Source organism: Pseudorca crassidens, chromosome 14, assembly GCF_039906515.1.
Source record: "Pseudorca crassidens isolate mPseCra1 chromosome 14, mPseCra1.hap1, whole genome shotgun sequence".
Lineage (NCBI taxonomy): Eukaryota > Metazoa > Chordata > Mammalia > Artiodactyla > Delphinidae > Pseudorca > Pseudorca crassidens.
The window spans coordinates 11,073,165-11,089,958 of NC_090309.1; the positions used below are offsets into that span (position 1 = coordinate 11,073,165).

The window sequence follows — 16,794 nt, forward strand, 5'->3', positions numbered from 1 at the left end:
GTCTCTGAGCTTTTAAGATTTGGAATTACCCTCTAGGCTGGAAACTAGTTTTGTAGCTGAACCACAACAGTTAATGCAATACTGCACATCTTTCAGTAACTCAGAGTTCTTTGGCGTTGAAAAAATGTCCTCCTTTCTACCCACCTGGCACACTGGTATAGAAAAATAGATTAATCAGAGACCTCGTGGTTTTTTTGGTTTGGGGTTTTTTTTTCCTATAGGAAATCAGGTTACCTGAAATGCTAGATTCTGAAATGCTAGATTTCAGAAAACTCTAGCATTGTTTCCAAGAGTTTTGATGAAAATTCAGCTAACATACCGCACTTTTGACAGAATTGCCTGTGTGACACAGTTGCATTCCAAAGTTTTGATTAGTGGCTTTGGTTAGAAAATCTGGGCCCAGCAAGTTCCCCAGCTCAGAATGGTGCTTACAGGATCGGAGCCGGCCTCGTGTGGACTTCTGGTTACAGCTTTGGAGCAGTAGCTTTACATTAAGAGCTGCTTATATTTCATTGTGCTTTTCCTCTTCCCTCCCCTCTCTCCTTTTAGCACCAGGTTTATGGCATGAAATGCTTTCTTTTTTTTTGCGGTACACGGGCCTCTCTCTGTTGTGGCCTCTCCCGTTGCGGAGCACAGGCTCCGGACGCACAGGCTCAGCGGCCATGGCTCACGGGCCCAGCCGCTCCGCGGCATGTGGGATCTTCCCGGACCGGGGCACGAAGCCATGTCCCCTGCATCGGCAGGCAGACTCTCAACCACTGCGCCACCAGGGAAGCCCGAAATGCTTTCTTAAATGCTGAAATTACATTTTCTGTGGGTGAAAATACACCTCATCACAGTTTCCCCTTTGAAGTTCTTATGTTTCTGTAAAATTGCCTTAGTTAAAAATGTGATCTAAGTAATAAGAGCTTTTGTTTCAAATAAAGACCCATTTTATTGACGAGGTATCAGTATTTGCGGCTGTTAAACACATTGCAGAGAGCATAATAAAATGTTTATGTTTGATGCTTATCTGTCTTACAGGCTAGAGATATAAATGTAAATGATCTTCTTGACAAGTGGATTATATTAGCAAGGGAGCAGGCAGATTGAGTATCTAGAAAGGATTGTAGGAGTGAGGGTGTGTTTTTTGAGTATCCCCTGCCCTTGAACCCCACCAGCTCCAGGTTCACCTTCGGAAGACCGAGCCCTGGATCCCTTCCGCATCGTGGTGGTTCGTGGTCTGGGCCACTGTGGGGCAGAATTCAGCAAACTGGTGATGAAGGGAATAAAAACCTTCATTCTGGCTCCGACCAGTGCCGCCGTGGGGCTGACAAGGAAATTCTCAGGTCAGCCAGACCCCATTCTTAGCCCTGCTAGGTTCTCACGTGACATGAGACCGCATGTGACAGACACCAGCATTAAACTAGTGATGAAGTTAAGGAAGAGCCCCCGGCCCCCCCGGCACCACCAGAAGGAGACATTTTGTTACTTGAGAAGTAATCTTTGAAATTTAGGTGGCAAAAATCCACTGTATTAACTGAGATTAAGGCCACCATTTTAAAATATAGGAATAGGATGCCTTTGAAAATATTCAAAATAGAATTTTTAGCTTACGATCTTACCTTAAAACCAATACTGTCTGTATTTATGGGCTAGGTTTTATTGCAGGGTGAATGTTGGTCATTCATTTTAGGTTTATTCAAGAAATAAGAACAGTATTTGCTTCTCAAAAAACTCCAGTTCTTGGGGGCTTCCCTGGTGGTGCAGTGGTTGGGAGTCCGCCTGCCGATGCAGGGGACGCGGGTTCGTGCCCCGGTCCGGGAGGATTCCACATGCCGCGGAGCGGCTGGGCCCGTGAGCCGTGGCTGCTGGGCCTGCGCGTCCGGAGCCTGTGCTCCTCGGCGGGAGAGGCCACAACAGTGAGACGCCCACGTACTGCAAAAAAAAAAACTCCAATTCTTAAAGCCAAGTGGTGATAGCTGCTGTGTTAGAGTAGTCTAGACACATCAGTCTCCTTTGCAAACGTTAATTTATAGTGTATGTTACTATTCTATAGAAACTTCAAAAAATATATATACCTAAACACAGTTGCTAGCTCTCTTACTGATCTGTTTTATCAGTTAGTGTATGCTAAGCCTGGTCTAACCAATTATCTTTGGCTAATACAACTCTCCTGACTCCTGAGTGTTCTCCAAAGACACACGTCTGGGCCCCAGAACTGACCCGTGGTTTCTTCCCCCTGCTCAGGATTTCTCAGGGCCTGGTCCGTGGACTGTCTGCACCAGGAGCTTGTAAGAGTACAGCTTCCAGGGCCTCACTGCCAGACCACGGGGATGTGTTTCTCTCTGGGCATTTATTGAAGCTAGCAGTTAGAACTCTTCTTTCTGCAGAAGAAACATCTGCTTATCTTCTTCCCCCCACAAACAGCAGGGCATTTGTCTCTAAGATGAACAAGTTGGATCTGGCCCCCAAGGTTCCACATGTGCTTCTCAGCTGCTGGCCAGGTTGACGCAGTCACTAGGTGCTCATTTTGATGTGCACCGGCTCCAATGGTGGTGCTTCTGGCCGTCAGCCCTCCCGTGAGCCAGACAGAACTTTCTAAACCACATAGGTAAGTGAGGGTGTTAAAGAGAATTCAGTAGCCTTCACCTGCAGGTCGGGGGAAGTTAACCGGGGGAGTTAACTTCGTTTTGTGTTGTAAGAATATAAGGTATGAGTATCCTTGTCCAGAAGAAGTTTATCATTTAGTTGAAGTTTAGCGTTTAATCTGCAGGGATGTGAGCTCGTGGGAGCAGGGCTTGGGCATCTTTGGTTGCTGTACCCAGACCATCTCCTGAGCGGTGTCTGGCTCACGGACATTCATATTCATTGGGTAAATTAGTGAGTGTCTTGATTTACTAAACCTTGGGTAACTTGCCAACAGTTTTTACCAGTCTGTCATCTTCGTAAAACATGCAGCCTAGATTACACAGATTTTCTTTGGATAATTGGCATTTTCTGCATTTCTGACTCTAGGATTGAGGGCAGATTTACTCTCTCGAAGAGAGCCAAGTGTAGTGAGAAATGAGTGGGGCTCTGGAGAGGTGGGTGACGGGTTCTGAGCGACCACGTGGCATCCTGTGTGCTGGTCTGGTCACTTGTATCTGTGGATACATGCGTCTCCCTGAGCTAACTCTGCAGGTGATGACCACAGTGTTCATTCTAAGAAAAGAGGCTTTTTCTTAGAAAAAGGTGAGTTGACTGTAACAACAGCTGCTAAAGTCAGGGAAAGAGCACTTGATTGGCTGATAGTATGAAAAGATAGTAATGATTTGGTACCTGTGATGGACAAAATCCTTAAAGCACTGCAAACCCAGGAGAAGGGAGTGAACTATTACAGACCACTTGGCATCACATACACCCTGAAATTCTGTTTTCTGCCGGTTTAGCTACTTAAACTTTAATTTTAATAGGCTTGTACAGAGTAACGATGGAATTTGTGACAGAGGTACCGCCAAGGCAGTTTTCTGTGTGCTTGGAGGGGTGTTCAGGGGACATGCCTGGCGTATCCCAAAAGTTTCCTGTCATCAGCCTTTGTGCGCTTCACCAGGCGTCCTTGGGGAAATCTCCCCTCTGGCTCGTTGCCAGCACAGATGATTCTGGAGAGGATGCACGTGTGTTCTTTGTTCAGTGCCCCCACACCTGTGCACACGTGCCCACACGCATGCATGCACGTGCGCACGCGTGCGCACACACACACACACACACGATGCCCTGCCTCTCAGCCTTTGTGGGATCATCGTTCATTTCTCTTGGGTGAGGGCCGGGGGGACAGAGAAGTTGGGGCAAGAGATTGAGAAGACTTGGTAAAAACTCAAAAAAGTGTTCACTTTTAAGTGCTTTTGTAGACCTAGGAACCAACAGCACTTTTATTTGTAACGATAAATAAAACTCTTAATACAACGTACAAGATTTTTTTTTTTTTACAAAAATACAAAAGAGGAAGCTATATTCATGTTATGGCAAAATCTGATTATGATAGGTGCTTAAATTTTTCGCTGTGGTTAAAACATAACACGTGTGTTTAATTGCCAGCAGAGTGCTCCTTTTAACAGGAAGTTAGCGTAAGCCGCTTGTGAATAGCAGTTGAAATCCAATAATCTCATCTCTTTTCCTGTTACCCGTGTTACCCAGCTGTTCTCTGAGTGTGGAGAACACTTTTCTTCGTGGTACTTGGAGATATCGTCTTCCTGATGCTGGTGGGATCTTTGGACAACTCACAGTTTTGTGCTCCATTTTTGGCCGTCACGTGGCTTTGAAATGGGCTCATTAACCGACGGCTGAATGCACTGGGTGTAGATGGGAGTGACAGCTTAATGAAAGGGTGAACCTCCCTCTTTTTTCTCCTTTCAAAAAAGCCTTTGCTCTTTTGCCCAAAACATGCCCAAAACATTTCCTCTCTCCATGTGGTGTTTGCAGACTTGAGCCATCTTTATTGGCTGCATTAATATCGAAACAAAACATGCAATTATGCTTTCATTTGGCCCCTTGGTGGCACTTGTGCAGACTGGCTGTGTATCACTGCACCTCCTTCCATGGAAACAAGCTCATTCAGTTCTCAGGTTTTCACTGACTTTGCTTTGAATACAACCATTTCATGTTCCTCGCTGACGTGTGACATTTTCCTAGGAATTTTACCTTGCCTTAAGATCAAAATATAATAGTTACTTTACGGACAGCCTAAATCTTTACACTCTCATATGTTTCGAGGCTATTTCTTGGGCAGCATCCATTGTGCCGTTGTTGTGTTAGTTTGCCTTCTCGAAATGGAAGTATGTAATTCACTGGCCAGGAGATTTTTAAATTTGGCAATTCTGAATCTCCAGTTGTTGTTGAAAATGAAATTACTCTGTATGCCTTATTCATGAACCAGAGTTACGTAGCAGAGCCTGCCACCATAATCTCGAATGCATGATTGTAGCTCTTGAAGTTAGGGAGCGTCCCAAAACATGAAAGCGTGTGTGAGATGGGCTTGCTTCTAGAAACTGACCTTTGGGACTTTCTAAATGATCTATGGAAAACAATGTGATTTTTGTTCTGTTTGTTCTGATGCAGCTTCCATGAGGCAGTCTCAGGCTGTACCTGCAGATATGCGTCCGGAGATATGGATTGCGCAAGAGTTGCGGCGTATTGGAGACGAATTTAATGCATATTACCCAAGGAGGGTAATGATGTTTTCTTTACCCCCTTTCTCCCTCACACCCTACCTCTCCCTGCCATTTAAAAAAAAAAAAAAAAAAGAAAGAAAAGACTAGTAATAATCCTGTGCTTATTCTGGAAATGAGCGGTATTACCTATGTGTGACCTACCATTCTTCCTCCTTTCCCATTTTCCATTTGTTTTATGGCTGAATGTAAGTGGTGGCCATTAGACAAAATCCGAGGCCGACCAAGGGATGGTAGGAGCACAAACCTTAAATTCTCCATGCTTGAAAAAAAAGGGATTCTGTATATGCTTTGAAATATTCCCATATAAATACTAACGTAGTCTTCAAGCCAGAGAGGGAGTTGCAGCCCTCCCCGGAGGCAGTTTGGGTCAAAAGTAAAGAAATTTTTAAATTTCCATCTTAGCCAAAGGGAACGATGCCAGCTCTTAAAGTAGAAGTCTCCCCTGTGATTTGCCAGGCAATGAGTCAGAGCAGGGGGGCCTCTGTCATTCCAGCCCCCACTGCTGTCCTTGGTGTTCATTTATTGAAATGTATTAGGAGGCCAATAATTCATAGCCTGTAATCGGGGGTATAAAAATTTTATACCTCACATTGAGTGCCACTGGGATTTTTGAGGTGTGCTGTTGGGTTAAAAAAAAAAAATTCAGCCTTAGATCCTACTCTGCAGGCACAGAGTGTATTTTGTTTTGCCCAGGGGCCATATATGTTACCATTTGGACACCTTATTCCCATGGAAGGCATTTTAAAATGGGTAGGGTTTAACTCAGGGAGTCAGGCTCTTAGGAGCATGTGTGACTACTTCCTGTAGGGGTGCACCAGCAAATGTGTGAGAGAATGTGATTTTGGCTTTGCTAACCTTTTTTCTGGCAACCATGTATGAAGGTATTTCTGTTGATGTATCGAAAAGGAAGTACTTAACAATTATTTTCTACAAAATAAGATTTAATATCATTCTTTCTTACTGTGTTACTTTCCATCTGACTCCTTTTCTGTCAAACATTATTGTGTCCTATAATACTTTTTAAAGATTTTTTTTTTCTTTCTTTTTTCTTCTGGAGGGAGTTTATGCTTAGGACCCCCCAATATTTCTGTCCTGCTTTCAATGTTGGTCTCTTTTGTAGCTAGCTGTTGCTTAGTGAACAGATGTTACCTGTAAATTGCTTTCAGTCAGTCTTGTTTTCCTGTTACGTGCAGTGCCTGTTCAGCTTTTTGAAACACACGTGGAGATGTTTTCCCATTACAAGAGAGTCTTTTATTGCTTCAGTATAGAATCTCCAGAAGGGAGTCAGGGAGTTTCAGAAAACTCACACTGGATCCTCTTCGTACCTTCTATAGGGCGTGTATGTGTGTGTGTGATGGGAAATGTGCTGTCGTGTGATTCTGTCATTAAACGGGAAATGTCACATTGATGAACGGGCTCCGGAATTTCTTGTGATACTGGGTCTAGCTGGCAGGATGCCTGGCGGCCTACACCTGACGGGGACCTGCTCACAGAACATAAATTCCCTGTCAGCCTAGATCTGAAATGGCAGTCACTTTGGCAAGGTGGGTTGTTGTGTAATTTGCCACAGAAGTTACCGTTGCCCTAGTTTCTTCTGCCTCGGTTTCACTGGTGGGGTTTCGGGGTTACTGTTTGTGTGTGGACTCGGCTCTCCCGCTTGACTAGGAGACAGTGGTCAGAAACGGGGCCCTGGGATATTCGGGACGTCGGTCCCTTCAAGAGGGTAGGCTGAATATAGCCAGTCCTGATTCTGGAACGTGTCACGAATCCAGCAGGAAGAGGTCACTTTTGACGGCTCTGGCGGCTTCTCAGGCTGAGGCTGGGCCGTGAACTGACGGGCGTGCTGGGCCTGCCGCCTCCCCATCCCGTCTCAAAGCGGATGGTAGAGGTCCTTAGGGCTCCAGGTCTGGCTTGGCTGGGGCTCCGCAGGAGAAGTGAGGCTGCCGGCCTCCGGTGCCTTCAGAGTCCGGGGAGCTCTGGACACCGAGATGAGTCAGCACAGCTCCATCCTCCGGGGGTTGGATCAGAACCTTTGGCCAGAGAGCCAGGTGTGTTTAAGAAGGTTTTGCAAAAGTTTCTCTTTGAACTTACATGAAGTATCGATGACTCTGCGATTGACGTGAAGTATCGGTGACTCTGCAGAGCTTTCCCCCGAGCCTACCTGGATGGGTCTGGCTGATGCATCTCTGTGGTGGCCCCGAATGCTCGGTGGTGAGACGTGGGCTAGGGAGGGGGGGCGGGGTTGGAGCACAGCCACACCCACACGTAGGCTGCCGAGGTGCGGGACCGTTCAGATCACGTGCAGAGGAGACACAGGCCATCGGGTGGTCTTCATCACCAAGCCTCTCCCGTGCAGGTGGGAGAAGAGCCTCTCAGAGTTCACACCCCGCCTCCCCACCGTGTTCCCAGCGTTATTACACGGTTTAATGTTGAAGATGCTCATATGTTTTTTCAAATGAGCTGTAACCTGTTCTCAGTGCTTTGGGTAAGATAAATAGAAGTGAGTCTCATTGCAGTAGTTCTCAATATTTGTAATCGTGAACCTTATTTGGCATCTCTTAAAAAAGAACCAGTGCAAAAATGCAGTCGCTAATCGTTGAAAGGACTCTAGCTTTCTAAGAAGGCTGGAATATCGGGGGAGGAGTAGGGACACACTCTAGCTTATCACCTCATTTTTCAAAAACGAAACAAACTTATTCTCCAGGTCTTAGAAACAGCCAGTTCAAAACAGCAGACTCTGAAACTCGGGATAGTGACACAGTGACCCCAGGGCCGCAGACGCCTGTCTTAAGAGTTGTTGGATTCAAAACAGTCCATTGTCTGCAGTCACACTGATGGGCCATTGTTGAATATTGGGGGTGGAAACCTGGGGAGGAAATGGGAGGGATTTTGCTTCCAAGTTACGCACTTGTCTGTCCGGGGAGGTGTCCCTTCTTGGCAAGCAGAGTCCGTCGCCACGCTGCTTTATGGTGGATCGGAACCTTTTAAATGTTCAGTGTCTCTACTTGCTTAATACTTTTACAGTACGTTTTGTAAAGTGTTGGTCTTTTGTTGCCATAAGCCTTGCGAAGCCTGACAGGATATTTTCCCGTTTTTTCAGTTAGAGCAATAGAGGAAGTTGTCGTGTAGTTGTCATGTGCTCAGTGCACTTGAGGGCAGTGGGGAAGCATATGAGATGGAGCTGTGGAGTCTGAATCCTTGAAGCAGGAGGTGAGAGAGGCACAGGTGAGCGCAAAGCCCCGGTGCATGTTCCCTTCTCCTTTTGTGACTCGGTGGGTGTCATCGCCCCAAATGAACCCTGCCAGGGCAGGGCGACCCGCCCCTCTACCTGATGGGAGTTTTACTGCTCCAAGTCTGGTGTATATTTGTAACTTTCTGTTTTGAAATAATTGCAGGCTTTGACGCCAAAGTTGCAGGAATGGTACAAAGACCCCTCTTGTATCCGCCACGCGAGTCCCCTGCTATTAACATTGTGCCACGTTTGCTTTAACGTCCTCCCTCCTTGTACCTACCTGTGTGCAAACTATTTTCTGAACTCTTCGAGAACGAACTGCAGGCACGATACTCCTTTACTCTTAAATTCCTCAGCGTGTCCTTCCTAAGAATAAGAGTATTCTCTTGTGCAGCCAGAGTAATTAGCAAGATTGGGAAATTAACAACGTGGCAGTACTGTCGTGTCGTCTGTGGGTCTTATGCAGACTTTGCCAGTCGTCCCAACAGTGTGACATTGTGTCCTCCTCCGTGCATCGTATCGGGAGGCACAGGGTGTCAGTTTGTCCCATTCCTGGGACTCTGGTCAGAGGTGGTGTCCCCCACTACAAAGTCAGTACTTTTCCGTTTATCATAGAAGGAAAGTGTGTATAAATGAGGAAGAACTTCCCTTTCTCCCCTGTGTTTACTTCGTTTGTCAACTTTAGTTCATGGGTCCGCGTTTAGTTCAGCAGCTTATTATGTGTTCCTCTCGATACTTAATGCTCAGATTGTCACAGATTTGGCCAGTGGCAGCCCCGTGGTGCGTCTCCACCATGTCATTAGGCATTAAAGTGCTGCAGCAGCCTAGGCACACATAGAGCACGTAGTGGGACAAAACCCAAGGGTCCAGAGAAGTGGTGGAGCTCTGGGATTCATTGCTGGGTGACCTGCAACCATACGGTGTCCTGGCTCCATAGCTCCCCATGTCCAGCTCTGTTAGATTCCGGGGAGGGAGGGCGAGGGCTCTCGGGGAACACCGGGCAGCCAGGGACGTCAGTGGGGAAACTGCATCTCTCTCTGGGGCTTTCTGAAGAGGGCAAGCAGCTAGCTGGGAGCCACGGTGCAGCAGCATCTGTGTGTGTTGCAGCAGCTGGCACTTTGATGCCTCCTCTTCCCCGTGGGTGGGGGCCCCCACCCAGACAGCCAGCTTTCCTGTTGTTTTTGATAGCCTCTGCTGGCTTCTTTCACAATTCGGAAATTGCGTGAGTGCAAGTCCAGGTCCCATCTGCTGGAGGGAGCGTCAGCAGGTGTGGGCTCCGGTCCCCTGCAGGCGTGGGATGCCCTGTGCTCACCGCAGGTCCTTGGGGATGGTGTCCAACTGGATGGGATTCTTGGCCCTGGCTGGGGTTGCAGTCTGAGGCCATGGAGAGGGTGCTAGACCCTTGAGAACGTGAAGACACGTGCCATTCTCTGACCAGCGTGCCCCGGCTCCCCCCTGCCCCCAGTACCGAGGCTAGGATCACTCACCTTCTTGCCTTGCCATCAGCGTGTCCAGCCTAAGGCACTCTGTGCTCAGACAGGCTGCTCTTGGTTAGCGGTGGCATGGGGATGTCCCGGTGGGGGGCTGCAGTGGACAGCAGCACGCGATGCTAGGACAGGCTCTCTAGAAGGGCCAAGAAGGAGATGAAAACCCTTTCATTGTTGGATCACAAGAGACAGTGTATCTTTTGTTCACACTGCCTGCCTCCTACTTCTGTCTCGGGCGTGTGCAGGCATGAATTGACCGAACGACATAGAGGGAAGCGTAGCCCTGAACCCCACAAGGTAGAGAAGAAAAGGTGGCTTGCAGGCTGGTTCTGAGGGAAACCACAGTTTAATTGGTGTCAACACATTAGCATTTTCATGTAAGTTGAGCCTGGAACATCAAAGGGGCTCTGGACACCGACCCTCCTTGGAGTCAAAAATCCACGCACTGCCATCCCTGCCTCAAGACAAAGGAATTGATAAATGACTCACCCAAGGGCAGGAAGCTGAAACTGTTTGGACAGAATCAGGACTCAAACTCTAGTCCTTTTGATTCCACATATTGTGATCTCTAATTGAACACAAACTTTCCCCCCCACTTCACTAATTTAAAGAACTGTAAAATGAAACAGGTACCAATACTGAAAACAACCCGTGTGTAAGTGAACCTGCGCAGTTGAAACCCGTATTGTTCAAGGGTCAGCTGTACTGTATGTGAACTTGAAGTCTGTATGTGTCGTCTTTCCTAACAAGTGAAATTCCCTGTGCTGTTCGAGCCTCGTTTTCGGAAGGGCTGTTCTTCTATAGATGGTCTTCTGTAGCTAGTGGACGGGGAGAGGTCAAAATTATAGCTTGTTTGGTAATAGCGTAAACCGTACTTAACGTCCAGAGATGCATGTTCTCAGATGGCCCTCTTTGAGGCCTTCGTTCATCACATGTTGGAGTTTAACAAAATGAGATGCTATTACTGTCTGAGAAAAGAATAATGAAAAGTCTGCCTATCAAACATTAAAGCTGGGCCCATCCTACCTCATGAGATGATGCCCCGCATTTGTCGCACACAGGTTGATAGGATGACAGTTTTCGTAGCACAGCCAGCTGTGGGCGGGATAAATTGATGCCTACCATTTATTTGGGATACAGTTTTCAGGTTTAATGAGTGTCTCCCTTGGAGTTGGATAAGGCAGTTGTGGTCTTAAGAGCCTCGCATACCTGTCTGACACGTGCCGTATCCACACCACGCGAACAATGACAAGACGAAGAGAAGGAGCCCATCACGGAGACGCCAGAGCCTGTGAGAGAGAAGCGCCTCCCTCCTGTGACATCAGCTCTGCTGTGTTGCCCTGAGACCTTCCCCGAGAGCATGGGCTTCAGATTATCTCCATGGAGACCGTGGCTGTGGAGGGCTGAACGAGGGCTTTCCATCTCGTAGGAAGATGCAGCTCACAGGCAATGGCAGGGACCTTGGGGTCAGATTCCGTCTGCCCACCTTCAGGAGCCCCAGTTTCAGTCAGTCTCTTAGGGACGTAGTGACGATTAAACCAAAGCATTTAGAGATGCATCTGGAAAATGCTGTCCATCATCCCGTGCTACCATCCTTCTGTTTTCTCTCACTTTGAACTGTAGTTGAGACTTTTCTCCATCGGGCTTTAAGCTTTGGATAGAGAGATACTAGTAACTTTGTTCACCTGCGTGTCTGCTAAGTACCCAGCTCGTTAAAGGAAATGTCGGGGGGGGCACCCCCGGGGGCATGGGGTGGGGACCCCGGACGTGCTGCGTCTGTCTGGGTTACACAGATGTGAGCCGAGGTTGAGGCGCTGGTGTGTGTGTGAATGGCTGGGTGGGCACCAAGCTGGATGTGGCTTGTGTGCTCGCTCACACTGTGGCAGGTGGGCACACCTGCATGGCTGCCTGGCCCTTGAGGCACCGGAGGCCATCAACACATAACCATTTGGAGATGCAGGTGCCTGGAGGGGGACTTCAGAGAGGTCGAGCTGGGTTTTTTTTAATCTCTTGAGGAGGAAATGGAGATGCACTTTGAGGCTCGGCCCTCCTGCAGACATACAGAAATAATCAGCCTATCACGTCATCCTCCGCTAGACTTCTTCCAGCTGAGCCAAAGCAGAGGGGTTTGAGCTGCGGTTAAAGTGCTTACATCTCATTAGCATTTGTCGGAGGCTGGGGCATTTTAGAACAGCGTGTTCTTGCTCTGCACCTAATATTTTGTCTAATGGTGCCTCGTGCGGGAGTTGTAAGAGCCGTCTCTCCGGCTTCTCCGTGCTTGACAGTGACACACCTCGAAGGTCACGGGCCGGGGGTTCTTCATTTCAGCCAGCTGGAGCCGTGGGGCCGGGGGGCCGACAAGTTATCTAGAGATCTGCTGCGGGGAGGGGGAGGTATTGTACTAAGAAAATCCAGCGCAGGCCAGGTTAATGGGAGAAGTGAGTGTTTGTCCTACCAAAAGCGGTACCTGTAATAGAGTCTTTGAAATGATGCACTGAAAATTGGAAAGCGGGATTTGTGCAGATGCCGTCTTTCTGCGACATTTGAGGATCACCTCATCACCCTAGTGGGAGAGCTCGCCTCTGGTGCTTGGGGTGGAAGGGGCACCGCATCCGGCCAAGGAGCTCCACTAGCACCCTTTCCACAGCTGTGTTGACATCAAAGCGTGTTAGGCACTAGCTATGCAAATGCCCATGTTGCCTTGGTGATAAATAGAAAGTGAATTTGGTCTTTGGACAGCATTGCAGCGGCATGTCTGACACCTGAGAACAGCAGTGGATGTGGAGGCTGCACTGGAATCTGAGCTGAGATGTCCTTTGACTGTGGTTCTTGGTCTTAAAGTGGAGAGAGACCAGGTCTTCTTAGCAAGTCTCCACATCGAGTCATCACACATGGGCCCTGTTCCTCTCTGACCTCTGTCACGCGCTTGTCACTTAAAATAACGTTTAGATCGATGGGTTATGAAATGGGTCGAGGTGGTCTTCCATCCATCACCGGGGCCACTCTGTCCCTTGCCTCACTCTGTCACCTGTGATTATGGCAGCTCTCAGCACTGTTCTGGAAGGTGCCTTGACCGCCCCTGGGGGAGCAGACACCATCTAGACAGACAGACACTCCATCCTCTGACAAAGAGGTTCTCTCTTTGTCAGAGTCCTTCCTGGTGTCAGAGTCCAAAGTTCAGTCTCCTATAACGTGTTCCCACTTAAAAATGTATCTACCTTAAAAAAAAAAAAAAAAAGTTTAGGATGTCTTAGGCATTCAGTGTTGAAATTCTATAAGAAACAAGTTTTAAAAAATTGCTCAGTCTCAGAGTTCTGCGGATATACCTTGCTTTTTGGTGTGTCTCCTAGAGTTTGGTATTGAGCTCTTTTTGATAAGACGGTGAAAAATAATGTCCTTGTTACCTTGACTGCCAGGAAACTCTTCCCTAAACTGTGGTTCTTTTGCAGCAAATCTCAGCCCTAGTTCCCAGGATAAGTCTCTCTTTCTTAATATTTGTGATCTTCCTCAACCTTTGTTTTTATTGCGCTGTGCGCACCTCTGTGGTTTTGAGTCGGTAAACCCCTTGAGTAATGCTGAGTGTACCTGTGGGTTGTACGTACTGAGTCACTTGGCCCAGCAAGGTTGGACCCTGCCTTTGGAGCCCGGGTTGGTGAGTGTGTGTTCTGCACTGAGCTGGAGTTGAGCTGAGCTGTCGGGGTGACTTGGTGGTTCCTGCAAGCTCCGTCTGTGAAAGGGCAGGAGAGCCACGCTGGCTCGGGGGGTCATGAAGACAGAAAAGGCGTGTGCCAGGTCCCATTTATCGGTGACGGTGGGCGACCCTTCTCATCCCCAAGCTCAGGCTCACAGAGTCCGAAGGCCTGCTGTGTCTTGTGTACTTTGCAGAGGTTGGGCTCCTCTCCATCTGCAGGAGAGTGAAGCGGGAACAGAGCGGCCCACTGCAGGTATGTTGTGGTCAACCTGGCCAGTTGCCCGGGGCAGCCTGGGCTCCAGGCCTCTGTTGCATGCGGCACACCTGCTTCCCTGGTTTGGCTGTGATTGTTGTTTTGGCATTAAAATGTAATTTAGTTCCCCGATACTCGATTGGTGGTCTCGAGTGCAACCTGAGGCGGTCCCGGTGCTGTGTCCAGTCCCTGAGCCTCCTCTCCCGTCCCACCCCACACGGAGGCCCAGCTCCTCAACGTATGGGCTGCTCCCCGGTCATGACAAGTCAGCCTGGACCCTGCTCCCCACTCCAGGGCGGACCCTCGGTGCAGCCCACCCTGTCTGCCACCTAGGTGAGCCTGTGGCCTCTGGTGTGGACGTGCAGGGAACTGTTCGGGGTTTCCTGCTGAATGCCCTTGACACTGTCTCCAAGGTCGTATTTCACATCTTCAAAGAAAACCGAAGTCTGTCCAGGGAAACTCAGAGCTCCTGAGTCCATCGCTTGCCTTTACGAGACGATTCCTGGATGGGGCAGCCCCGGAATTTGACACTGCTTTTCATTCTGGCTTACTGTGAAAAATCAAATACTATATTTTACCATAAAATACTTTTCCCAAGCCATCTGCTCCTTCTTGCGTGCAGGGCCCCGCCTCTCCTCCTGTAATTCCCTCTCCTTTCCTCCCAGCAACTCTTCTTCCTCTGACTCAGCATGGGGCTTGGCTCTGTGCCTTCCTGCCCGGCTCTCCTGGCCCCGCTGCCTGCCTCTCTGGCCGATGCTTCTTTCTCTGTCATCGTCTTTACCTCTGTATTACCCCTGTCACAAGATCGTGTTCATTCGCATGGCTCTGTCCCTCAGCAGAGCGTAAGCTCCGTAAAGGAGATGCTGTCGTGTTGCTCTTTGGACAAGAAGGACCCTCCGCATCTTGACTGTGTTTGGGTGTAGGCTTCAGGCTTCACTGGAACATGTGGATGTGTTTCCGTCTGCAAGGTGGGAACTTGCACTTGCCTGCCTCTGGCTCCCGAGACAGGGCAGCTTTCTCTCGGGCTCTTCTCATTGATGGTGGTACCGTGGGCGCCCTATACGGTGGGCTGCGCCGTGCTCTCCTGCATGCGGTGCTGGCGACTCGGGAACGCCCATGAGACTTAACTGGGTGCAGACAGGCTACGAAGTCGAGCGTTGCCTGTGATGCCGGAGCCCCCCAGCCAGAGAGGAGCATGGACTGTCAGGATGGCCACAGAAGTCAATTACCCCAGATAATCCGCTCCTTGATCTAGACCACGGAGATGAAAATCCCAGTTGGATGGGATCCTGTACTTTGTACACGTGTGTGTGTAAGACATAAATTGTTTGTACCTAGGAGTGTATTTAGTTTTTTAGTTCTTCCCCCAAATGAATCATTGTAATATATCTTTCTAAAGTGTTTCTATGATTTAGACTAAAACAGCATTACGCAACTCTGAGCTAAGAAGTTTTGTTTTTCACTTAAAAGGTGAAGGACCAGGAAGGATGATTAAGCATGAGCGCGTGTATTAGTTTGCTAGGATGGCCAGAGCACAGGACCACGGACAGGGGGCCTTACACAGCAGAAATGTATTTCTTCACATTCCTGGAGGCCAGAAGCCTAGGATCTCATGCTGGCTGGGCTGACCACGTCTGCCCTACGTTAGCATCGTCAGGCCCAGACCGTGTGCTCGGTGACTCCGGTAAGGAAGCTGATCAGTACCGCTGCAGGTGTCAGAGGGCGGCGCGTCTGCCCTGGCCAGCTGCCCGTCCTCCAGCTGTTCGTGAGGTGCGGGCCATCCACGCTGTGCCAGCAGCAGCTTCGGCGGGCCCTGCCAGCTGTCGAGGGCTTTCTGGGCTGCCAGGGCTCTTGGAACCAGTGGTAATGGCTTCCTCCATGGAATGTCGTCCAAAAGCAATCATTCGCTGGTTTAACGGCGTGTGCCGTGTTGTCCCGCGTGCTGTCGAGGGGCCAGGTGTCCCCGTAGCCTCGCTCACCCGGATGTTGTGGCGTCTTCTCGTTTGTCAGGGATCGGGTGCCCCTTTTAACAGATCTTCCTTGCCTTCCCCTGCCAGCCCGGCATGTCTTTGCATGCCGCCCCCATATTATTTTCATGTGATACGAAAGCAACAGTCTAAAAAACTCGGGAAGACTTCTCTCATCCTACACCTGCTGTCCTCAAGGGTGCGTGGAAGGTTTCTCCCCTCAGGCGCTGCCAGTGCTGGAATATAAAATTGGCTAAGTGCCAGCCGTTGGGGGTCTGTCCCTACGGTATGACCCGGCCCCCTCGTGGCGTCATTTTGACTCCGTTCTCCGGTCCTCCTGAGGCCAGAAGCGACAACTGTTCGGTTTGAGATTTCCCACCTTGAAGTGATAGTTCAGCTCGGCTCTGCATACACTTTCTTCATTTTAGTAAGACGTGGTTTTATTTTGAATAAGCCTCTTTCAACCTGTTAATATTAGTCTCAACTAAAATTAACCTTCCCCTAAATTATTCTCACCCAGAAGAAGCAAAGTAATTTTGAAAGTTAAATCAAAACAAAGCAATCTTGTGTGTCAGGCTGATAAAAATCGCAGACTGTGGTTACGGAGCGCCTCTACAGGAATCGCTTACATAAAGCTGATTTCCTCCAGTCTGGCTCCTGGTTCTGGAAGGAGCAAGGGAAGTGCTCCGGCCTTATCACAATTCCATCCCATACAACGAGCCCCAGAGGGCTGTGTAAACAGTGGCGAAGAGGGAGCTCTGCTTGCAGCTGGCGTCTGTGGACAGCGATTGTGTCTGGGAAGGGGACGCCCGTCCTCGGCCCGCCCCGTGGCAGGTGGTCCCGTGGATGTGTGTTGGAAAGCACCCCCCAGCCCGCCGGAGTGAGAAGGGGGTTGGTGGAGTGCTCCAGACAGAGCAGGGAGCTGGCCTGGGGTGTGGATTTCAGACCTGAACAGGGAAACCGGTCACAGCTCCT

The 16,794-nt window shown here is 49.1% G+C and overlaps 1 protein-coding gene across 10 annotated transcripts in view; it reads left to right on the forward strand.

The window, feature by feature from the left end:
• The window catches only part of BCL2L11 (BCL2 like 11), a 159,276-nt gene that overhangs the window by 23,628 nt on the left and 118,854 nt on the right, over positions 1-16,794 (forward strand). For 3 of the 10 annotated variants that reach the window (XM_067704370.1, XM_067704363.1, XM_067704367.1), the window contains one exon: positions 5,077-5,186. The exons of 6 other annotated variants lie outside the window; for them this stretch is intronic. In XM_067704370.1, coding sequence (XP_067560471.1) covers positions 5,077-5,186 — 110 coding nt within the window. Of the gene's footprint in view, positions 1-5,076; positions 5,187-8,289; positions 8,415-16,794 lie in introns of all 10 variants that reach the window. One more of the 10 variants, XR_010934361.1, reaches the window with a different exon arrangement.